This window comes from Sorex fumeus, unplaced genomic scaffold (assembly GCF_029834395.1).
Source record: "Sorex fumeus unplaced genomic scaffold, SorFum_2.1 ptg000042l, whole genome shotgun sequence".
Lineage (NCBI taxonomy): Eukaryota > Metazoa > Chordata > Mammalia > Eulipotyphla > Soricidae > Sorex > Sorex fumeus.
The window spans coordinates 1570240-1592458 of NW_026606099.1; the positions used below are offsets into that span (position 1 = coordinate 1570240).

At 58.2% G+C, this 22219-nt stretch overlaps 1 protein-coding gene across 5 annotated transcripts; it reads left to right on the forward strand.

Annotated features, from left to right (window-relative positions):
• The first annotated feature begins 335 nt into the window (after positions 1-335).
• On the forward strand, positions 336-20571 carry ITGA7 (integrin subunit alpha 7). Of its 5 annotated transcripts, XM_056120305.1 has the most exons (26): positions 337-611; positions 5660-5787; positions 5885-5964; positions 7658-7913; positions 8323-8454; positions 8715-8834; positions 9494-9701; positions 9790-9983; positions 10265-10353; positions 10428-10555; positions 11265-11360; positions 11488-11549; positions 11654-11823; positions 12308-12457; positions 13284-13399; positions 14366-14558; positions 14647-14727; positions 14805-14884; positions 14993-15067; positions 15225-15327; positions 15944-16120; positions 16242-16373; positions 17175-17288; positions 17507-17605; positions 17685-17810; positions 19905-20571. In XM_056120305.1, the coding sequence occupies exons 1-26, from the start codon at positions 406-408 to the stop codon at positions 20133-20135; spliced, it is 3546 nt and encodes a 1181-aa protein (XP_055976280.1). In that variant the 5' UTR covers positions 337-405; the 3' UTR covers positions 20136-20571. The 5 variants fall into 5 exon arrangements, with proteins under 5 accessions (XP_055976278.1, XP_055976280.1, XP_055976276.1 ...); XM_056120301.1 differs by lacking the exon at positions 8715-8834 and having other exon boundaries at positions 338-611; XM_056120302.1 differs by lacking the exon at positions 8323-8454 and having other exon boundaries at positions 338-611.
• Positions 20572-22219: the final 1648 nt, after the last annotated feature.

The following is a 22219-nucleotide window of genomic DNA, read 5'->3' on the forward strand; positions in this document are numbered from 1 at the left end:
GCCCGGGGCACGCAGGGCGGCCTCCCTCTAACCCGTCCCTGGGCGCTGCCACGCCTCTGGCCCCCATCAGAGGCAGGCGGGAGCCTCTCCCCGGCGCTGGCGGGGTCCCGCTGGGCGCTGCGCTGCGGGGGGCCTCCACCTGCCGGCGTGGGGCCGCGGCGGGGCGGGGCCGGCGGGGCGGGGCGGGGCGGGGCGGGGCGGGGCGCCCGAGCTCAGCGGGCGCCGAGCTGCGGCGGCGGCTGCAGTGTCCTGGCCGGTGCAGGCGAGACTGGCGGTCGCTCTGCAGGTTGGGAGATTGCCACCCGAAAGCCCAGCGCGCCGCGGAGACCAGGCCCCCCCGACCCCACCAGCTGGAGTGATTCGGGACTCGGTTTTCTTGCGAGGATCGCGGGCGGGCTGCCCCTCATGGCCCGGATTCCCGGCCGCGACCCTCGGGGGCCCCCTGTGCTTTGCTACCTTCTGGGCTCCTTGCTCTCTGGACTGCTTCTCCCGGGGGCCGCCGCCTTCAATCTGGACGTGGTGGGCGCTCTGACCAAGGAGGGCGAGCCGGGCAGCCTCTTCGGCTTCTCGGTGGCTTTGCACAGGCAGCTGCAGCCCCGACCCCGGAGCTGGTGAGTGACCGCGCCCGCCGGGCGTCCTTATGCCCAAGCCACATTGCCCACGCCCCCCAACCCCCTCTTCCCTAGTCCCCTTCATCTCTCAGTTTCCCACCCCACCGAGACCCAGGCGGTCCCACACCCCCACCTGGCCTCAGCTGCTCCCCCTCCAGGCCCTGGCTTTGGGGGTGGGCTGGAGACCGAGGTTCTTGGCTTAGCAAGAAAAGAGCTCGTTTTGCTTTTCTCCGTCACTTGCATCCTTGCTTCAGTTCCGGGGGGTCTCTCCCAGCAGGCTGAACGCCCCCCCCCCAGAGGAATTTTGTCTCTGCTTAGGGCAGGAGGAGGGGAAAGGGACTGAGGGTTTGGAGGTGTCTTGGGTGGTGTGTGTGTGTGTGTGTGTGTGTGTGTGTGTGTGTGTGTGAGAGAGAGAGAGCTCCAGATTCACTTTCTGCGGAGTGTCGCCTGGGGATGGTGAAAGTGGGCAAGACACTGGCACCCGGGAGAGACCTGGCTTCTGCAGTTCAGGACCGGGGACCCAGCTTGGGGACTGGGCACCTGGGAGGGGGCTGCTCCCGATGATTCAGAGCATGGTGGAGAGCAGAGCCTCGAAAAGTTGTAGCCAGCAGGGAGAAAGAAACGCAGAAAGGATGCTGGCCAGGCAGTCCCCCTTCCTTCTGCTGGGGAAATTTCCAGCTTCAGGCTTCTCAGCAGTGTCTGGGGAAGGCAGGGAGGAGTGAGGAGCAAGCAGAAGATTCCAATCTTTCTGAGAATGCAGGACTCATGGAGCAGGCCCGCTGGTGTGTGAGTCCAGGCTTCCCTTGTGACTGGCTCCTGCTCCATGTGTGATGTGAGATTCTAAGGAGACCAACTCACGCGCCGCCCCGCCCCCTTCTGCCAAGGGCCTTTTCTCTCCTCCGCTAGTGCCCACACCACGCTAAGTGTCCATTACAGGATCAATGCCATCCTCCTGGGGACTGCCTTCTCCCAGCTCCTGCTGCCTGGGGGCAGAAGGGAGAGACATGAGCTCATTTCTCTTCCCTGGTTCAGGGGTGAGGTGGGGGGGGGGTGGGGCCAGCTCTTATCTTTCTTAGTCCATTATCCTTGCCACCAGGGATCGGGGTCAATGGTCCCCCAAACTTTCGAGAGGTAGAAAGCCACAGACTTGTCCTTCAGCCTTCTCTCCGTTTCCTCCCTCACGTCCGTTTCTCCCCCAACCCCCCCTTCCTCCATTGGTCAGAATTCCAGTCCTAGACGCCTTTTTAGGACATGCTGAACTCTCAGCTATTTGCAGGCAAATTCTAGGTTATTTTTAATAGCTTCGTCTCTTGTCATTTCCCCCTCCCCCCCTCTGAAGGGACCACTGATTTTTGTCTCCTAGAGCCAAGCTGGGGGTATTCGCAGGGGGGGTCTGCCTGCCTAACGCTGCCATTGCTCCAGTAGGGGGCACTCTGCCACCTGGTGGTTCCGTGAGACCAGGTATCTCCTGGGCTCCTGCTGTTTGGAGTTGCAGGTTGCCTTCCTGATGGACAGGCCACACCTAGTACTACTGTCTCACTCTGTGCTTTCACCCTCCCATTTCCTTCAATCTGTAAGATGGAGATAAACAGTAGCCCTGTTGCTCAGAGTTGTGGGGATTAAAAGATTTCTTAATATACATAAAATGCTGAGGCTACAGCCGGGCCCATAGTGAGCGAGTGCTGCTCGCAAGTATTGGTACTTCGTCTTCTTTCTCTTTGATCGCCCAAAACGGAGAACTTTAGCGCCCTTACAGCAAACTGGAGCTGAAGACTTGGCTGGAGCACTGCAAGGCTGAGCCAACCTTCAGCCCCAGCGCCCTCCCCAGAGGGCCACCCAGCTTGAGAGAGGCAGAGAGGGCTGGACTTGAGTTGGAGCCTGGAGCCTGGAGAGAGCTGAGAGGTAGCTTGGTTGTGAGCTTCTGCTTCATCTGCACTCAGCCAGGCTCCCAGGCAGTCCCTCTGCCCCCAACAGTCAACGGGTTTTTGCTGTAGTGGCACAGCTGTGGCTACTGTTGTGTGCAGAAGCCTGGGGTGGCCAGGGACTGTGGGATAAAGCCAGGAGGGACCGTGGCTGGGGCAGAGGTGAAGGGAGTGGAGAACTCTAGTTCCAGGGTGGACGGGTGTGTGGGGGAACTCTAGTTCCAGGCTGGATGGGTTTGTTCCCTGCCTGCGTGCTCAGTTTCTTTCCTCGGATGGGCCTTTCTCCAAGCCTTCTTCCCGTCCAGGGAGACCTCGCGGTGAGTGTTCCGTGTTGAGCTGAGTTGGTGCTCACTGCGGGGACCTGGGTGTCTCTGCGAGCCCACTGAAGTGCGGATTCAGCACTTACTGGCACCCTGGTCTCCACTATGGGGTCAGCACAAAGATGAGCTAGGTGGCCCTGGTCCTCAGTAGGTGGCCTTCTCTGTCTCTGGTGGTCAGGGGCACAGCTGACCTGTTAGAAGGTTGGCCATAGATTTATTTTTCTTTTAACAATTGCATTTATTTATTTATTCATTCATTCATTCTTTTATTGTTTTTATGGCCACACTGGGCAATACTGAGGGGTTACTTCAGGCTCTGCACTCAGGAATTAGTCCTGGCCGTGCTCGCAGGATCATACAGGCTTTGGGTGATCGAGCTTGGTTCTGCTGTGCGCATGGCAAGTGCCTACCCACTGTACTATCACTCTGGCCCACTCTTTTCTTTTCTTTTTTTTTTGGGGGGGTCACACCCAGTGATGCACAGGGTTACTCCTGGTTCATGCACTGAGGAATTACTCCTGGCCATGCTCGGGGGACCATATGGGATGCTGGGAATGGAACCCGGATTGGGTCGCGTGCAAGGCAAACACCCTACCCGCTGTGCTATCACTCCAGCCCCCCCACTCTTTTCTTTTTTTGTTGGCTTTTGGGTCATATCTTGCTATGCTCAGGGCATACTCCTGGCACTGCACTTAGGGATCACTTGTTGTGGGGCTTGGGGGACCATAGGGCATACCAGGGACCAACCCTCATGGACCATATACAAGGCTAGCATCTTGCCCACTGTACCCTCTCTCTCCCGCCCCCCTATTTCCTTTGCTTCTGGGTGTCCCCTCACTGGCCTTCCCTCTTCCTTCTTATCAGTGGTCTCAGTGTGCAGATGGGCAGCCATTGGGTGTTGGAGGCAGACAGAATGGGCCTGCACTCGGCATACCACTTAATTTCTTTTCTTTTTTCTTTTCAAATTGATGTTTTGGGCCTGAACACATCTGGCTGTGTTCAGGACTTACTTCTAGCTTTGCACTTAGGGATCATTCCTGGTGAAGCTCAGGGGGACCCTATGGGATTCCAGGGATCAAACCTGGGTTGGCTGCATGCAAAGCAAACACCCTACCCATTGTACTATCTCTCCACCCCCCATGCTTACTTTCTGAGTGTGTTTCTGTATCCAAAGGACACTATGAGTGTTCTACAGGGCTGCATGAAGAGTCACTGCGCAGCCTGGTGCCTGGCCTGTGGTAGAACAGGGATCTTGATAGCTCCTCAGATCTCTTGCCCATGGCCTGGATCACAGTAGGTGCTGGTAAATAAGACTTCATTGTCCCACCAGAGCCTGGCACAGAGCTTGGCCAATGATGGATCCTCCCTAAATAACTTTAATTAAAAACCTTAAAAATATATTGGCTGTTTTGGGGTTGCACTGGGTGGTGCTTTAGGGACCAGGCAGTGGCAGGGATTGAACCCAGGGCTCACGCGCTCTGGACCAGTGAGTAGTTTTTAATGAATGCCAAATGTGTGCTCTCTTCTCTGCCACTCCCCACCCCTCCGCCCCTCCCTATTCTGGCTCTGACACGGGATGTCAGCTGCTGAGAGACTGGAGGAGCTGTGGGGAGAGAGAGCGACTCTGTGCCCTCCTCCTTTGCCCCATCAGGACTGGCGGGTTGCCCTAAGGAGGCCTCTCTGCACGGCCTTGGGCCTCAGCAGCCAGCGAAAGAGACTGAGGGGCAGGGTGGGGGAGAGAGAGACCCTGTGGTTGGCCCTGCTGTCACTTTTGAGTCTCTCCTTGGGCCAAGAGAGGATCTTGGAGCAAGTTGGTCACCAAGTCACTTCATCTCGCCCCCCCCCCTTCACTCCTGGCCTGGGGGTTCAGCCCCAGGGGACCCAGGCAGCCTCCATTCCCAGCACAGTCCTCCCCCAGGGAAGAAGCCTTGGCGATGAGCATGGAAAATTGTCCTGCCAAGAAAGTTGTAGCTGGGAAAGTGTCTGAGGGGGGAGGCAGGAGAAATGATGGGGGTGGGTGCAGGGGGCGGGGGGTGGGAGGGAAGGGGAAACCATGCATCAGGGGAGGAGAAAGAAGGATGGGAAGGGGCTTCAGGGTGTGGGAGGCCACAGGGCACTAGGATTAGAAGCAGAAGCAAATGCAGCCTCCTTGCGGGGAGTGAGTCCTGGGCGGCAAGGTTTCTGGGTGGGGTCTTTGCTGGGCCTCAAGGAAGACAAACAGGGTCTCATTTTTGCTAGGCCTCCTGCTAGGCTCTTGCTGGCCCTCTGAGGCTGCTCCCCCAGACATCTCTGGCTACCAGTTGGGTAGCTACTGCTACTTTGGCTCCCAGCATTCTTGGCATTTCTGAACAACTGAACTCTGGCGGGGGTGGGGACGGGGGGAGGAGGACTGCATGGGACTGGGCCAAGGGGCGGGAGGGATGGCCCGGTCAGGAACAGGTGCTGGGAGCAGGCGGTTCATTCAAACCAGCAGGCTGACTGGGCTGCTTGGGTTGGCACATGAGAGCTGTGTGGCGCGTGTGTGTGCGCCTGTGCATCTGTGTGTGCATGTGTGCATGCGTGTGTGTGTGTGCGCACATGTGTGAGCACATTTGCAGTGCACCCAGACAGGATGTGCCTGTGTAACGTGATGGCGGCATGGCCGAGGATATTAACTTGCCCTTTGCAAGACTTTGGGAAACCGACGCTGCTATTCTCTGCATCCTTCAACTCTTCCTGGTACTGTGGGGATGGGCCAGGGAGCTCCAGGGAGGTGGAGCTTAGTCCTCTGACTCCCTCCCGTCCCTCTCTCCCCACCACTGTGCAGGCTGCTGGTGGGCGCTCCCCAGGCCCTGGCTCTGCCCCTGCAGCAGGCGAATCGCACCGGAGGTCTCTTCGCTTGCCCCCTCAGCTCGGAGGTGAATGACTGCCACAGACTGAACATTGATGGGAAAGGTGCGGGGGCCGTGGGGTGTGGGGTGGGAGCTTGGGAGGAGGGGGGAGGGGACTTGGCTGCCTCTTCCCTCTTCTAACGTACAGTGTCTGCCTCCAGTTGATGTGGAGAAGGAAAGCAAGGAAAACCAGTGGTTGGGGGTCAGCCTTCGGAGCCAGGGACCCGGGGGCAAGATTGTGGTGAGTATCACTTCTTGTGACTGTCTGGGCACATGCACACGCAGGCTTATAGAATGCAGATTGGCCTTATTGGAAGGTTTGATTCCTAGGACCTCAGGGATCTCAGGGATATAGAATGTCAGACACGGGCCATGGATATATATATATATTTATATATATGTTTATATGGGGGGGCTGGAGCGATAGCACAGTGGGTAGGGCGTTCGCCTTACAAGCGGCCAACATGGCCGACCCGAGTTCGATTCCTCCGCCCCTCCCGGAGAGCCCGGCAAGCTACCGAGAGTATTCGATATGCCAGACACAGTAACAACAAAGTCTCCAATGGAGACGTTACTGGGCCTGCTCGAGCAAATCGACAATCAACGGGAGGGCCTTTACCTTTACCTTATGTTTATATGGGCTGGAGCGATAGCACAGCGGTAGGGCATTTGCCTTGCACGCGGCCGGCCCGGCTGAGCTGTGTTCAATTCCTCTGCCCCTCTCAGAGAGCCTGGCAAGCTACCGAGAGAATCTTGCCCACACGGCAAAGCCTGGCAAGCTACCCGTGACGTATTCAATATGCCAAACACAGTAACAACAAGTCTCAAAGTGGAGACGTTACTGGGCCCGCTCAAGTAAATCAATGAACAATGGGAGGACAGTGCTACAATATATTTATATATAATTATTTATTTGACCATTAGTCCAAGTGTTTGAGAATTTCTTGAGCATCATCCACTGTGCTGCTGACTGAGAGAGGATAGAACAGACACTTAGATGGGAAAAAGCCTGATCCAGGACTCAAATGGCCTCTTGTCTAGTTTGGGAGATTCCTGTTCTGCACTTACTGTCTGTTTCTGTCTGTATTGTTCACTGACATGCGCAGACTCAGTAACTCATGCAGGTGGCAGCGGGGCCGTATGTGATTAATGTGAAGTCAGAGTTGTTTCTGGTCACACATGGCCTGGTGAGGCGCACAGAGAAAAGACTCCCCATTTTTTTTTTTCTTTTTGGGTCACACCCAGCAATGCACAGAGGATACTCCTGGCTCTGCACTCAGGAATTACTCATGGCGGTGCTTTGGAGACCATATGGGAGGCTGGGGATTGAACCCGGGTCGACTGTGTGCAAGGCAAATGCCCTACCCACTGTGCTATCGCTCCAGCCCCAAGACTCCCCATTGTTGAGATGATTTTGAGCCAGACTTTTAAGAACAAGCAATACTTGGGGAGCCGGAGAGGAGGGAGTCCCTGCCAACAAGGGGGAGACTCCTACAAAGGTCTCATTTCTGGCATGTTGAGGAGAGTCATGTATGGCCTGAGCACGGAGGCCTGAGTCCTGTGTGCCCAGGCCCAGTCTGGAGCAAGGACTTCCTTCTGCTAGGACAAGGGAGTAGGTGGAAGCAGGCTGGTGGGGTATGCATCTGCCGGGTACCAGGTTGCCTGGTGGTGTTCAGGAGGTGCCTGCATAGGTGAGTGAGTGTGTGTGTGTGACTGTATCAGTACCAGTGTGTGTGTGTGTATGTGTGATAGTGACTGTGAGTGTGTATATGTGTGTGTATGTGTGTGTATTTGTGAGTGTGTGTGTGTGTGTGTGTTTGTGATGCCTCCGTTGCATGAACCAGTGTCTGCATGTGTCTGTACGGGGCAGTGCAGGTTCCAGCAGGTCTGGCCTACACATGAACTGACCCCTAGTGTCCCCCCCGTCCACCCAGACCTGTGCACACAGATATGAGTCTCGGCAGCGAGTGAACCAGATCCTGGAGACCCGGGACATAATCGGCCGCTGCTTTGTGCTGAGCCAGGACCTGACCATCCACAATGACCCGGACGGGGGGGAATGGAAGTTCTGCGAGGGGCGCCCCCAGGGCCACGAGCAGTTTGGGTTCTGCCAGCAGGGCACGGCTGCGGCCTTCTCCCCTGACAACCACTACCTTCTCTTCGGGGCCCCGGGCACCTATAACTGGAAGGGTGAGTCACTCTTTGAGGAGGGGAGAAAAGGCCATGGTGTCCTCTGACCTCGGAGGAGGGACTGGGGGCAGCATGTGACTTGGCACACAACCGAGTTTCCCATCCAAGAGCCCTGGGGCACTGCCTCACGCTGCCCCGTCATGCTGGCACACGTGAACGGGGGTGTGGTTCGCATGGCCTCCACACGCTGGCATGAGCCCCCCCACGCACGCTGGGGCTGCCCCCCGGGGGCCTGCATGCTGCAGCCCCCGGCTCATCACGCCCACTCCCGTCTCTGCACGCCGCGCTGCTGAGCTGACACTCGGTGAGTGGGACAGTGTCTGGGGAGGGAGGAGACGAGGGTCTGCCCTGGGGGCCGCTGGAAGCCTGTGCACCCCCGCCCCGGCCACTAACGGGTCTGTCCTTGCAGGCACCGCCAGGGTGGAGCTCTTTGTGCAGGGCTCCCAGGACCTGGCGCACCTGGACGACGGGCCCTACGAGGCGGGGGGCGAGAAGCAGCAGGACCCCCGCCTCATCCCGGTCCCTGCCAACAGCTACCTTGGTAGGGACCCCTCTGCGGCTCAGACAGCTCTAACCCGCGCTCCTCTCTCTTGTCCTCCCCCTCTGTGCTCCCCTCCTTTTGTCTCTGTGCTCTCTCTCCGCCTGGTCCAATTCTTCTCTCTCTGGCCCTTTGTCTCACGTTCTTCGCCCACGTCTTCCTCTTCCGCCTTCTTCCTGCCTCTCTGTGGGGCTCTGTCCCGTGGTCCCCGCCCTGGATGTCCCCCCTGCACCCCGGTGTCTCCCCCTCCCCGCCCACCGCAGGGTTGATCTTTGTGACCAACATTGATAGCTCAGACCCTGACCAACTGGTGTATAAAAGTTTGGATCCCGCTGACCGGCTCCCAGGACTGGCCGGAGACTTGGCCCTGAATAGCTACTTAGGTTTGTAAGCGCCACCCACGTCTTCCTGGGCCCTGGGGGCTGGACCTGGCACCGCCTCCTCCGTCTGCCCATATCCCCTAACACACAATGCTGGGCCCGAACTCCAGGGAAGAGCTAGGACCAATGTCCAGGTCCCAGAAATCGTGACCCCAGGGTATAGCTAGGGTGTTATTAAAGGGGGGTCCCCAAGCAGGAAGGTCCAGGGGGCAGAACCCGTGCTGGGTGTGGGGGGGGGTAGCGAGTCCTCCAGAGGGACAGGTGGGGACACCTGTGTGTTGGAAGCCCCTCTCTGGGCTCATCTGCACCGCTCTGCAGAGGAGGCCTGGGAGATGTGTGGGTGAGTGAGGCGTCCCCCGTCATGTCCCCTATTTCCCAGACTTCCACTTCCAGCCAGGATGGTGGGTACAAAGAAGCTTCCCCGATGGGTCTGGGGCCTCCTGGCATGTGAGGGGCGTGGCTCCCTGGGATGGGGCGGGTCACACCCGCTGCCCCTGCACTTGGCCCCTGCCTTGTCTTTCTCTTTTCGTCCCACCCGGGGGCACAGCCTGGGCCTCGGGGCTGGAGGCGGGTGGGCGTCTGGCTCTGGCGGTGAGAGCGTGGGGGGCTCCAGGGTGGGGCTGGTGCTGCCAGCATCCCTCACGGCCAGTCTCCGCACCCAGGTTTCTCCATCGACTCGGAGAAGCGTCTGGTGCGGGCCGAGGAGCTGAGCTTCGTGGCCGGGGCCCCCCGTGCCAACCACACGGGCGCTGTGGTCATTCTGCGCAAAGACAGCGCCAGCCGCCTGGTGCCCGAGGTCACGCTGTGGGGGGAGCGCCTGACCTCTGGCTTCGGCTACTCCCTGGCCGTGGCTGATTTCAACAATGATGGGTGAGAGTGGGCGGAGGGGAGGAGGGGCTCCTGACTCTCCTCCGACTCCCCCGCGTCCCCCCCATGGACCGGCCCTCTTTCCCCGTAGCTGGACAGACCTGGTGGTGGGCGCCCCCTTCTTCTTCGAGCGCCAGAAAGAGCTGGGGGGTGCCGTGTATGTGTACATGAACCAGAAGGGTCACTGGGCCGGGATCTCCCCCCTCCGGATCTGTGGCTCCCGCGACTCCATGTTCGGGATCAGCCTGGCCATCCTGGGGGACCTCAACCAAGACGGCTTCCCAGGTAGGCCTGGCGACAGCGTAGAGGTGGGCAGGGGTGGGGGCCGCGGTCAGGGCCCGTGGGGAGGGCTCTGGGAGGGGCGTCACGGGAGCTCTACTCGGGGGCTGTAGAACAGCTCCTTGCCCTCTCTCAGCCGTACAACGCGGAGGGACGAGGGAACTGCATGCGCTGGGACGCGCAGGAGGAGAGCAGCCTCTCTGTGAAGTAGGAAGTGGAATCTCAGCGGGGACCTCGGGCCTTCTCCCCGCGCCCCCCAAGTCTGACTGCCTTTCCCCGCCCTGCAGATATTGCGGTGGGGGCGCCCTTTGATGGGGATGGGAAGGTCTTTATCTACCACGGGAGCAGCCTGGGGGTTGTGGAGGAGCCTTCGCAGGTGAGGGGAGCTGCGGGGCGGAGGGAAGGGGGGAGACGGGCTGGGGCTGGGACCCCTGACAGACGGTCCCGCAGGTGCTGGAGGGCGAATCTGTGAGCGTGAGGACCTTCGGCTACTCTCTGTCGGGAGGCCTGGATGTGGACGGGAACCACTACCCTGACCTGCTCGTGGGCTCCCTGGCCGACACAGTGGTGCTATTCAGGTCAGGCCTCCCTCTTCCCCGGGGCTCCACTCCAGTGCCAGACCTCCGGGGAGGGTCTGCCTCCCTCTTCTCCCTCTTCGGACTCTTTCTGTTTCTTTTCTTTTGGTGGGGAGGGGCACCCCTGGTGATGCTCAGGGGTTACTCCTGGCTCTGTACTCAGGAATTATTGCTTGGGGGATCACATGGGGTGTGGGGGATCACATCTGGGCTGGCTATGGGCAAGGAAAGTGCCCTGCCCACTGTACTCCCACTCTGGCCCAAAGTTTTTTCTGTGGGGGAAAGTCCTTCAGGGTGCTCAGGTTTCTTCCAGCCTCTCCAGCCATCCTTGGCCAACTGGGCCACACAGTTCAGTTGCTCAGGTTGGTGGAGTGGTGCTGCTGAGCCCAGTGGCTCTGGGGCCACCAGGGCCACACACAGTGATGCTGGGGTCATACCTGGGCCCTTTGCGTGTCAGCCAGCCCTGGCCCTGAGCTGTCTTTCTGGACCTCTTTATTTTGGAGGGAGGGCACTACCAGTGATGCTCAGGGGTTACTCCTGGCTCTGAGGTCATGAATGTCTCCCAGTGGAGCTCAGGGGACCATGTGAAATGCTGCAGTTAGAATCCGGGTCAGACAAGTGTAAAACACATGCTCTACCCACTTATACTGTTGCTTCTCCCCTTCCTGGGCCTCTTACTCTTGATTCTGAGCCCTCGACATCCTGTTTCCAGGGCCAGACCCGTCCTCCACGTCTCCCATGAGGTCTTCATTACCCCACGAGCCATTGATCTGGAACAGCCCAACTGCATGGACGGCCTCTCAGTCTGGTGAGGCAGGATAAGGAAGGCAGGGGCCACCCCAGTCTCTGTTCCTGACCAGCGAGGGGAGGGGCTGGGGCAGGAGAGGGCGGCTGGGCAGGGGTCTTGACTCTGGAGGTCCCCTCTGCCCCGACAGTGTGGACCTGCAGGTGTGTTTCAGCTACACAGCAACCCCCAGCAGCTACAGCCCCATCGTGGGTGAGTGAGGTCCCTTCCCACTGCCCCCGGCAGCGCCCAGGGAAGAGATGTCTGACGGGAGCACGACCCCCTTCACAGACTCTCTCCTCTGTCCCCATGCGCAGTCCTGGACTACGTGATAGACGGGGACACAGATCGGAGGCTCCGGGGCCAGGTGCCCCGCGTCACCTTCCTGAGTCGCAGCCTGGATGAGCCCAAACACCAGGCCTCTGGAACTGTGAGGCTGAAGCACCAGCAGGACCGGGTCTGTGGAGATGCCGTGTTCCAGCTACAGGTGGACACTGAGGGTCATTGACATCGCACAGTCTCTTTTTTTTTTTTTTTCCTTTTTGGGTCTCACCCGGCGATGCACAGGGTTTACTCCTGGTTCATGCACTCAGGAATCACTCCTGGTGCTCAGGGGACCATATGGGATGCTGGGAATCGAACCCGGGTCAGCTGCGTGCAAGGCAAATGCCCTACCTGCTGTGCTATCGCTCCAGCCCAGCACATTCTCTTTCCCGGGAGTTCCCTGAGTTTCTTTCCTAACACTCCTGCCTCATTCGGAGATCCTGACTTTGGGCCTCCACCCTCCTCCGACTCCTCCTTCCCCAGCCCTGCAAGGGCCAATTTGCTCCTCATTGCTCTCCCTCTTCCCCACTCTACGCCCCATTTGTCTCCTTGCTCTTCCAAAGCTGCTGTCCAAATTTCAGATGCTGTCTTAGGGCAGGTTCTGGCCGTTGTTGTTCAATAGTCACCTCTATCTTTCCCCTTCCCAGGAGAATGTCAAAGATAAACTTCGTGCCATTGTGGTGACCTTGTCCTATAGTCTCCAGACCCCTCGCCTCCGGCGACAGGCTCCTGGCCAGGAGTTGCCTCTTGTGGCACCCATCCTCAATGCCCACCAGCCGAGCACTCACCGGGCGGAGGTGAGCATGGGTTCCAGTCAGCAAAGGAACTGGGGATCTCGCACCAGGAACAGCCAGAGCTTGCAAAGCCATCTGTGACTTTCGCCACATTCCTGTCACCCCTCATGTCCCTGTCACCCCTCATGTTCCTGTCATACTCCCTCCCCCCACCATGTCTGAGGTATGAAACAAATTGAACTTCAAGAGGAGGATGGTATAGATGACCACAAGTTCTTAGTCAGAGGGTCAGAGGGCACTCCTCTGTTCCATATAGTCATGTAGGGGTCCAGGCTGCGGGATTCTGTCTCTTTTTTTTTGTTTGTTTGTTTTGGGGACACACCTGGTGATGCTCAGGGATTATTCCTGGCTCTGCCCTCAGGAATCACTACTGCAGGGCTTGGGGGACCATATGGGATGCCGGGCGGGGTAGAACCCAGGTCGGTTCTAAGTGTGCAAGGCCAGTGCCCTCTCCACTGTACTGTCTCTCTGCCCCTCAACCCCCGCCACGTCTTTAAGGGCCCGAGGTATTTTCCTTTACAGAAGACCTTCCTGTGTCAATTGTGTGGGACTCTTGGAGTGTTTCTCATGGCCGCTGAAAAAGGGGGACACTTCCCTTCTCTTCACCCTCCCAATCTGTAGCTCTGGGAAATGTGACCTCATTGGAGTTATACTGGGTCCTCATGGTACCATTCTCCTGCCACAGCTGGGAAAGGCGGAGTGGCCAGCTCGTGATCACGCAGCGGGAGTCTGAGTGGGGAACAGGGGGTGTAGAATCTCCTCTTCACCCTCAGTATTGCCCTCTGCCTCGCCCAGCAGGAATGACCTGGCTCCTCTGCTCTTTTTCCAGATCCACTTCCTGAAGCAAGGCTGTGGTGAGGATAAAATCTGCCAGAGCAACCTGCAGCTGGTACAGGCTCGCTTCTGTGCCCGCATCAGCGACACGGAGTTCCAGCCTCTGCCCCTGTGAGGGCCAGGGAGGTGGCGGGTGGGGGGAAGGCGGCGCCCCTCCCGAGGGCAGCAGAGGGGCCAGGGGCTGCAAGATGAGGGTCAGGGATGGGACCTTCACCTGTATGAACTAACAGAGCACATAGTTTACATGTACCTCCCTGTGAGGTAGGAGTCACGATCAGGCTCACACAATAGGGAAAGCCTGGAGGCCAAGCAGGCTGTTACCTTTCTTTCTTTCTTTCTTTCTTTCTTTCTTTCTTTCTTTCTTTCTTTCTTTCTTTCTTTCTCGTCACACCTGGCAATGCTCAGGCTTACTTCTGGCTTTGTGCTCAGGGATCACTCTTGGTGGGCTTGGGGGACCATGTGCGATGCCAGGGATTAATTCTGGGTCCACTATGGGCAAGCCGTGCCCACACTCTGACCCTAAGTTACTTGATTTATTATTTTTTGATGTTTGGGCTACATGTTTGGGCTGAAGCGATAGCACAGTGGGTAGGGCGTTCGCCTTACAAGCGGCCAACATGGCCGACCTGAGTTCAATTCCTCCGCCCCTCTCGGAGAGCCCAGCAAGCTACCGAGAGTATTCGATATGCCAAACACAGTAACAACAAAGTCTCCAATGGAGACGTTACTGGGCCCGCTCGAGCAAATCGACGATCAACGGGAGGGCCTTTACCTTACCTTACCTTACCTGGGCTACATCTGGTGGTGATTAGAAGCTACTCAGTTTAGTGCTCAAGGGTCACTCTTGGTAGTATTGAGGGATCATACACGGGGCTGGGTTCTGAACCTGGGCCTCCTGCATGCAAATCATGGTGCCCACTGTCCTCTTTCTCCAGCCTGAGGGTAGTCACTGTAAGTGGGAGAGCAGGGCCTGAGCGGGGGCTGGGCCAGAGGCTGAATACGGGGGGGTGGGCACCCGTGCCAGGAGGGACGCGGGCGGTGCGTGAGCCTCTAAGTGAGTGGGCTCTGACTCTGCAGGGATGCAGATGGGGCCACTGCCCTGTTTGCCCTGAGTGGGCAGCCAGACATCGGTCTGGAGCTGACCGTCACCAACCTGCCCTCCGACCCTGCCCAGCCCCAGGCCGATGGGGACGATGCTCATGAAGCCCAGCTCCTGGTCACCCTCCCTGACTCTCTGCGTTACTCGGGGGTCCGGACCCTGGACTCTGCGGTGAGGACCTGAACAGGGAGGGCTGGGCCCCTGGGGCTGGGGGTGCCCCAGAAACCGGAGCCCACTCACCCTTCTCCCCCCGTTCCAGGAGAAGTCTCTGTGCCAGTCCAATGAGAATGCCTCCCGTGTTGAGTGTGAGCTGGGGAGCCCCATGAAGAGGGACGCCCAGGTTGGTCCCTGTCTGACCCCCTCTCCAACCTGCTCGCCCATGGCCTTCCCTGGTGACTCCTTCCACTCTCACCCCAGGTCACCTTCTACCTCATCCTGAGCACCTCTGGGATAACCATTGAGACTACAGAGCTGGAGGTGGAGCTACTGTTGGCCACGTAAGCCTGGTGGGGCCGCTGAGGGCATCTGGACTAGAGATCCTTGGAGGGGCGCTGCCGTGTGCCCCTCACTCCTCACTGTCCACTTCTGCCCCTGCCTCATGTCAGGATCAGCGAGCAGGAGCTACATCCGGCCTTTGCCCGTGCGCGGGTCTTCATTGAACTGCCGCTGTCCATTACAGGGTAAGCCCTGACCAGATGGGCACCTTCTTTGGGGAGGGTGTTTGTGTGTGGGGGGCAGGTATTGTCTTTCTCAAACGCTGCCTGGGCCCTGTGCACTCACCCCCGCCTCAGCCATGCCCGGGCCTTCTCCTCAACCCTGTTTGACGGTCCACCCCAGGGTGGCCATTCCCCAGCAGCTCTTCTTCTCGGGCGTGGTGAGAGGTGAGAGTGCCATGAAGTCCGAACGGGATGTGGGCAGCAAGGTCAAGTACGAGGTCACGGTAAGCACCTGCTTGGTGGCCCCTCATGGTTCTCTCTCTTTTTAAAATGAAATAATTTTTGTTTGAGGCCCTACCTGGCGATGTTCAAGGGCTGATTCCTGGCTCTGTGCTCAGGGATCACTCCTGTAAGGCTTGGGCGACCATAGGGGAGCTGGGGATTGAATCCTGGTCGACTGCATGCAAGGCAAATGCTCTACCTGCTGTACTATCTATTACTCCGGCCCTCTCCTCTCTTTCTGGCATGGAGGAGGGCAGGGCTCTGTCCTTGGAGGGCAGGCTGGTGTCTAGTCCAGCACCTGTGAGCAAGGGCCATGCTGGGGCCAGGGTGATTGGTGTCCTGGTTATCCTTTACTGCATCTTCTCTGCTGCTGGCAGGAGGCCCTGGCAGCCCAGAAGTTTCTCTGCTGGGGGTGTCTGCAGGGGCATGACAGTGGGTTGATGCTCGTACTCACAACTCAGAACTTCACTCTGTACGGGTCTCCCTCCCCTCCCAGAGACAGCTCTGGGTTTTCCTGCCCCCAGTGTGCCTCTTGGGTCTTCATGGCCATGGGGTCCCAAGGCCTCTCTCACCTGGGCTGGAAACTGAGCTCAAGTCCTTCTTGCCCCTGGCCCGCAGGTCTCCAACCAAGGCCAGTCACTCAACACCCTGGGCTCCGCCTTCCTCAACATCATGTGGCCACACGAGATTGCCAACGGGAAGTGGCTGCTGTACCCCGTGCGGGTGGAGCTGGAGGGCGGGCAGGGTCCCGGGCAGAAGGGGCTCTGCTCCCCTCGGCCCAACATCCTCCACCTGGTGAGGTCCGGGCTGGCGGGTGCCGGTGGGGGGGCGGTCAGCCTTTGGGAGGGATGCTGGGGTCTGGGGTGGGGAGGAGATGTCGGCTCAGCATGGCTGGGGGCCCCCTCCCTGCTTCCAGGATGTAGACAGCAGGGATAGGAGGCGGCGGGAGCTGGAGCCCCCCGAGCAGCCGGTGCCTCAGGAGCGGCTGGAGCCCAGCACATCCTGGTGGCCCGTGTCCTCTGCGGAGAAGAAGAAAAACATCACCCTGGTGAGGGCGGGCACACGTGTGCGGCTAGAGGCCGGGGTCCGTGGTGGAATGAGGTGGGTGATCCGGGATGCTATGGGGCGTGGGACTGAGGACCTCTGTGGTCTGACTCCGGGGGCCAATGGGCAAGAATGTTCTCGCCACACCCTGGGGAGTGACTGCTGAGGCCACAGGCCCCCTTGTTGCCCATCTGGGCAGAGCAGGGCAGCTGACCGCTACTAGTGAGTTCAACACGTTAGATTACTGCTCTTCGTGTTTGGAGGAGCAGGGTCAGGGATGAGACTCAGTGACCGTACAACACTTGCTTTGAGGCTCTGGGCTTGGTTTCTCTGTACCCTTCTCTCTCTCTCTCTCTCTCTCTCTCTCTCTCTCTCTCTCTCACACACACACACACACACACACACACACACATCCATGCCCAGGAATCTTTAGGCACGACTTCCTGGCCCAGTGTTCAGGAGCCCGTGAGGTGCTGGGAATTGATCTCTGGGCTCCTGCATGCCCCCAGCCCTCTAAGCTGTCTCCCTGGGCCCCCAAACACCCCATTTTACAGAAGGCAGAATGATTGTAATCACCTCTGAGAGCTCCTGGGGAGTCTTTGGTTCCCTTTCAGGACCAAAAAGTCACTTTGCGTAAGGAAGCCTGACTTCGTTGACTGTGGTTTGTCAGGCTTCTGTGGGGGCTACCGAGAGGAAGAGGAGGCTCCAGGCCGGGTCTGGGTCTCCGTGGCCATGTCAGTGAGGGAGTTGGGCAGCCTCAGGAGGGGCGTCGAGTGCTCGCAAACCCTGCCGCTGTGCTCCGCAGGACTGCGCCCGGGGCACGGCCTCCTGCATGGTGTTCAGCTGTCCGCTGTATAGCTTTGACCGTGTGGCTGTGCTGAAAGTTTGGGGCCGCCTGTGGAACAGCACCTTCCTGGAGGTGAGAGAGGGCTGGGCAGCCGGAAGGGCATCCTCTTCCCCGACAGCCCTTCTGGGTCTCGCGTCTCCTGCGTTTTCCCCGTCTAGAGGCTATTATCCCCAGGTGGGCAGAAACACCCTCTGTGTGAATGGCCATCATTCCAGTCCCGATTTCCCGAACTGGGGGCCATGGAGGGGCTGAGGTACTCAGGAGGCAAGTCTCCATCCTTGTCCCCTCAGGAGTACTCAGCGGTGAAGTCTCTGGAGGTGATCGTCCGAGCCAACATCACAGTGAAGTCTTCTATCAAGAACCTGCTGCTCAGAGATGCCAGCACGGTGGTGAGCTGGGGGTGACACTGGTGGTGGGGGCGTCTCTTCTCTGCTTGGCTCTTTGCTTCATCCATGCCATTCTCCCCAGATCCCTGTGATGGTGTACTTGGACCCTGTGGCCGTGGTGGCAGAGGGAGTGCCCTGGTGGGTCATCCTCCTGGCGGTCCTGGCCGGGCTGTTGGTGCTGGCACTGTTGGTGCTGCTGCTATGGAAGGTGAGGCCTGGGGCAGGTGGGGGCCCCTAGGGGTTGGGATCATCCTCTCAGCCACCTTCTCCTTCTGGTCACAGTTCTGCTCTGAGCACTTACCCTGTATGGCGCAGGGGCTCTAGATGTTCTAGAAAGAGACCAGAGATGCATCCGCAATGGCCAGCCCCATGTGGGAGGCGAGCAGGCACTCAGGGATGAGTGTTCTGGGAGTTTAGGGAGGGAAGGCTTGGGAGCAGGAGTGTGGGGGGGCAGGGAGTGGGGGTGGGGTGTAGGAGCTGGGTGTGGGAGATGAAGTGGGGCCTGGGCCACAGGAGGCAAAGTGTGGTGGCAGGAAGTGTGGCTGATTTAACTGGCTGGGAGACTGTACACACACACACACACACACACACACACAAGCTCACAAGCACGCACACACACACACACACCCACACACACATGCATGGATGCTCATGCACACGACAATTCAGAGAACTGCCCCTTCTTCAGCCCTGTAGAACCAGGCCTGTCCTGGGGGCGGTTTGGAGAACGGGCCCCATGATGCCCAGGGTCAGCCGTGGACACGTGTGGGTCACTGTTGCCCAGGCCTCTGCGAGGAAATTGCCGCCGGAAACCCCATCAGTCTTAAGGGAGATGGTTGCTTCATGAGACGGTGCCCCTCCTCCCTGTGCCTGTGGAGGGGGAGCAGTGGAGAGAAGACCCCATCCTTCCTTAGTCTCCCCTCCCTGTGCCTCTCTTTCTCCTTCCCCTGATGCTCCCATGTGACTTCTTTTTTTGGGGGGGGCTTTTTGGGTCACATCGGGCGAAACAAAGGGGTTACTCCTGGCTCTGCACTCAGGAATTACTCCTGGTGGTGCTTGGAGGACCATTTGGGATGCTGGGAATCAAACATGGGTCGGCCGCGTGCAAGGCAAATGCCCTACCCACTGTGTTATCGCTGCAGCCCCTCCCCCTGTGTGGCTTCTTCCATTGGAGCAGCCAGTGCTCATCTTTCCCCACCAACCATCACCATGCCCATCTGGCCGTGCAGCCCTCAGCCGTGAAAGTTGGGGTTCCGGGGACTGTGGGGTAACTGGTGTGTGTGGTATGCATGTATGTTGGTATGTGTGAGTGGAAGCAGAAACTTGGAGAATTTAGGGGACCAGGTATGTGCCTGGGGAAGAGACAGGACTGCACGGGTTGGTGCGAGTCTCCTGCATGTCAGTGAATTACTCCCAGGTGGAGGTGAGCAGCGGGCTGGGCGGCTCCTGGTGCGTGAGCATGCGGGTGTGCTGGGTGGTGCCCCACGTGCCTTTTCTTCCAGGCCTGAGTCTGCAGAGACACGTATGCAAGGCAGTGCCCTGTGATCTGAGCGTGGTAGAGTCTGGGGGTGTTTGCGTGTTTGTGTGGAGGCCCCCCCTTTCCTACTTTCTGTGGCAGGCCCAGCATACACGTGACTTGGAAAGGGGCCAGGCTGCCATGTGCCTGTCGGAGAGCACCCTGCCCAGGTCCTTTATGTCTAAGGCTAGGGCGGAAGCATCTGGAACATGCAGGGGTCTTGGAAGCTGTGTTTTCCCCTAGATTCTGTTTTTTTTTTTTTGCTTTTTGGTTCACACCTGGCGGTGCATAGGGGTTACTCCTGGCTCATGCACTCAGGAATTACTCCTGGTGGTGCTTGGGGCACTATATGGGATGCTGGGAATCGAATCCGGGTGGGCCGTGTGCAAGGCAAACTCCCTACTCCCTGTACTATTGTTCCAGTCCCTTCCCCTGGATTCTGGAGATGCGAATGGCTCTCTTAGAGCATGGTGGGTGGACAGACACCTCTGGGGTCAGCAGCCTGGATGTCCTTCAACTTCAGCCTTCTCTTCCATGTGCGGGGGGTAGTGGGGGGAAACCTCGATGCTATGCACTGGACTCCCAATCAGTCTTTCTCTTGTGAAGACTTGGGGCACCTGGTACTCATCTGGTGCTCTGAGACTGCTTTCTTCTGTTCTTGGTGCTGACCAGCCTCTGTCCTCTCTGCATTACTGCCTCTTTCCGTCCCAGGCCTGGTGGAAACAAGGAGCTGGGTGGGGCGGGCTCTGTGGCTGGGCTCTCATGGCTGACCTGGTGTCCTTCCAGATGGGATTCTTCAAGCGGGCTCGGCATCCCGAGGCCACCGTGCCCCAGTACCACGCAGTGAAGATCCCGCTGGAAGATCGACAGCAGTTCAAGGAGGAGAAGAAGGGTACCATCCTGAGGAACAACTGGGGCAGTCCCCGGCGGGAGGGCCTGGACGCACACCTCATCCACGTGGCTGATGGCCACCCTGAGCTGGGCACCGATAGACACCCGATGCCAGCCACCGCCTAGCATCCTCTGTGTCAACCTGCAGTCCACTCCCGCCCCCTCGGGATGAGGACAGAACCGCAGGTTTCTGCTGTCTAGCAGAACTTGGCAGGATGTTTCCTTGGGGGCATAGACGTCTCCCCCGTGACGACCACCCCCAAGACCCCATTAGAGGCTGTGAGAGGAGAGTGGCTATGTCAAGGGTGAACTGTGGGGTCGGGAGAGGAGGTGGCGGCGTCCTGATGCAAAGTCGGGGAGGACAGATACTCGTTCTTCCCTCTCCCAGTCACACAGGACCCCAAGGGCTGGACTCCCCGAAAGTGCCTTAGCCTGGAGTTTTGGGGACGAGGTCGTCTCGCAGACTCAGGGGCTCTTCCCTCCCTAGTACCCTTCTCCTCTGACCTTAGTTTGCTGCATCAATCTAGTGGATTTTGTCTATTTATTAAAAAATATTTGAGGATGAAGTGGCTCTTGGCTCACGCTTGTGCCCAGGTATCCAGGAGACAGAGTGGGGTGGGAGGGAGCTGAGCCTGGCACAGATGTTTGTGTGTGTGTGTGTGTGTGTATGTATGTATGTATGTACTGTGACTTCTGTGATGCCTGGTATAATCTCTGAAGGAGGTGGTGTGTGTGTGTGTGTGTGTGTGTGTGTGTGTGTGTGTGTGTGTAACTACCCCATGGTGGGAAGGACAGGGCATGCAGCTGTCCTAGCAGTGGATAGCTGGGTGGGAAAAAGTTGGGAGATACAGAGCAAGAATTTGAAGTTAGGGGACAGAGTGATAGTATAGCGTTTGCCTTGCACGTGGCTGGCCCGGGTTAGATCCCAGCATCCCATATGGTCCCCCCTAACACTGCCAGGAGTGATTCTTGAGTGCAGAGTCAGGAATAACCCCTGAGCATCACCGAGTGTGACACAAAAAGCCAAAAAAAAAAAAAAAAGAAAAGAATTTGCAGTTAAGTAGATGTCATTGTAAAACTGTCTTCCTCTATGATCAGGTTAGGAATAGTTGTGTGTGTGTGTGTGTGTGTGTGTGTGTGTGTGTGTGTGTGTGAAGGTTGGGTTGTATATGGCTGTGCTCAGGACTTACTCCTTTCCTTGAGGGAACATAGGTAGTGCTGGGGATCAAGCCCCCATCAGTCATGTACAAGGCAAGTTCCTTACCCATTGCCCTCTTCCCTTCCCCTTCCCTCCCCATCCCTCCCTTTCCCACCTCTCTTCTCTCATGAAGTACCAAGGATTGAACCTGAGTCTGCCTCATGCAAGTGTCTTAACCCCTGTATGATCTCTCTGACCCAGGAACAAAGGTTTTTCACTTTGGAGGGAAGGATTGAAATTAGGGGAGGAGGAACTGGGGTGGTGGTGGAGGTCGGACTGTTCTCTGCTTCTGGGGATATGACAGACTTTGTGAATGGGGCTGGAGCAATAGTACAGTGGTGAGGGCCCTTGCCTTGCATGCAGCTACTTTGGGTTCGATCTCCAGCACCCCATAAGGTCCTGCAAGCTCACCAGGAGGGGCCCCTGAGTGCAGGAGAAAGCTCTGCGCACCGCCAAGTTTTGCTCCCAGACAAACAAATGGATTCTGCCGGTAGGGGGTGATTCTAACTGGAGGCAGGTCCTGGGGCAGGTCATTTCACTGCTTTTTGCACCAAGTGGGAGCTGCCAGCTGACTCCAGAGGAGAGGAGTAGTGGTCTTTCCACTTGGATTTCAGAGCAGGGGCTCCCTCGAGAATCTTCCAGGCCTTTGAGGTGCAGCAGTTCTTCCCACAGTGTTTCCAAGTGGGCTCAAAGGCACACAGCCACAGGCAGACTCTGTGGCCACGTGGCTTGGCTGTGGCCCCAGAACAAGTCACACTTCCCTGGGAGAGGTGGGGAGCTAGCGGACGTGGCTCCCTTCTACAGTCTTCCTTGAATGAACGAAACTTTGGTGATTGGGACTTGCTGGTCCCTCAATTTTTTTTTCTTTTTGGGTCACACCCCGTGATGCACAGGGGTTATTCCTGCCTTTGCACTCAGGAATCACTCCTGGAGGTGCTTGGGGGACCATATGGGATGCTGGGAATCGAACCTGGGTCAGCCATGTGCAAGGCATATGCCCTACCTCCTGTAC

What these genes read in the sequence shown, in the direction of transcription:
- ITGA7 (XM_056120305.1), top strand. Translation starts at nt 406, where the DNA reads ATGGCCCGGATTCCCGGCCGCGACCCTCGGGGGCCCCCTGTGCTTTGC. An exon ending in GCTGATTTCAACAATGATGG is followed by an intron (nt 9,702 to 9,789) that starts GTGAGAGTGGGC and finishes CTTTCCCCGTAG; the next exon opens with CTGGACAGACCTGGTGGTGG. An exon ending in CTGCCGCTGTCCATTACAGG is followed by an intron (nt 15,068 to 15,224) that starts GTAAGCCCTGAC and finishes GGTCCACCCCAG; the next exon opens with GGTGGCCATTCCCCAGCAGC.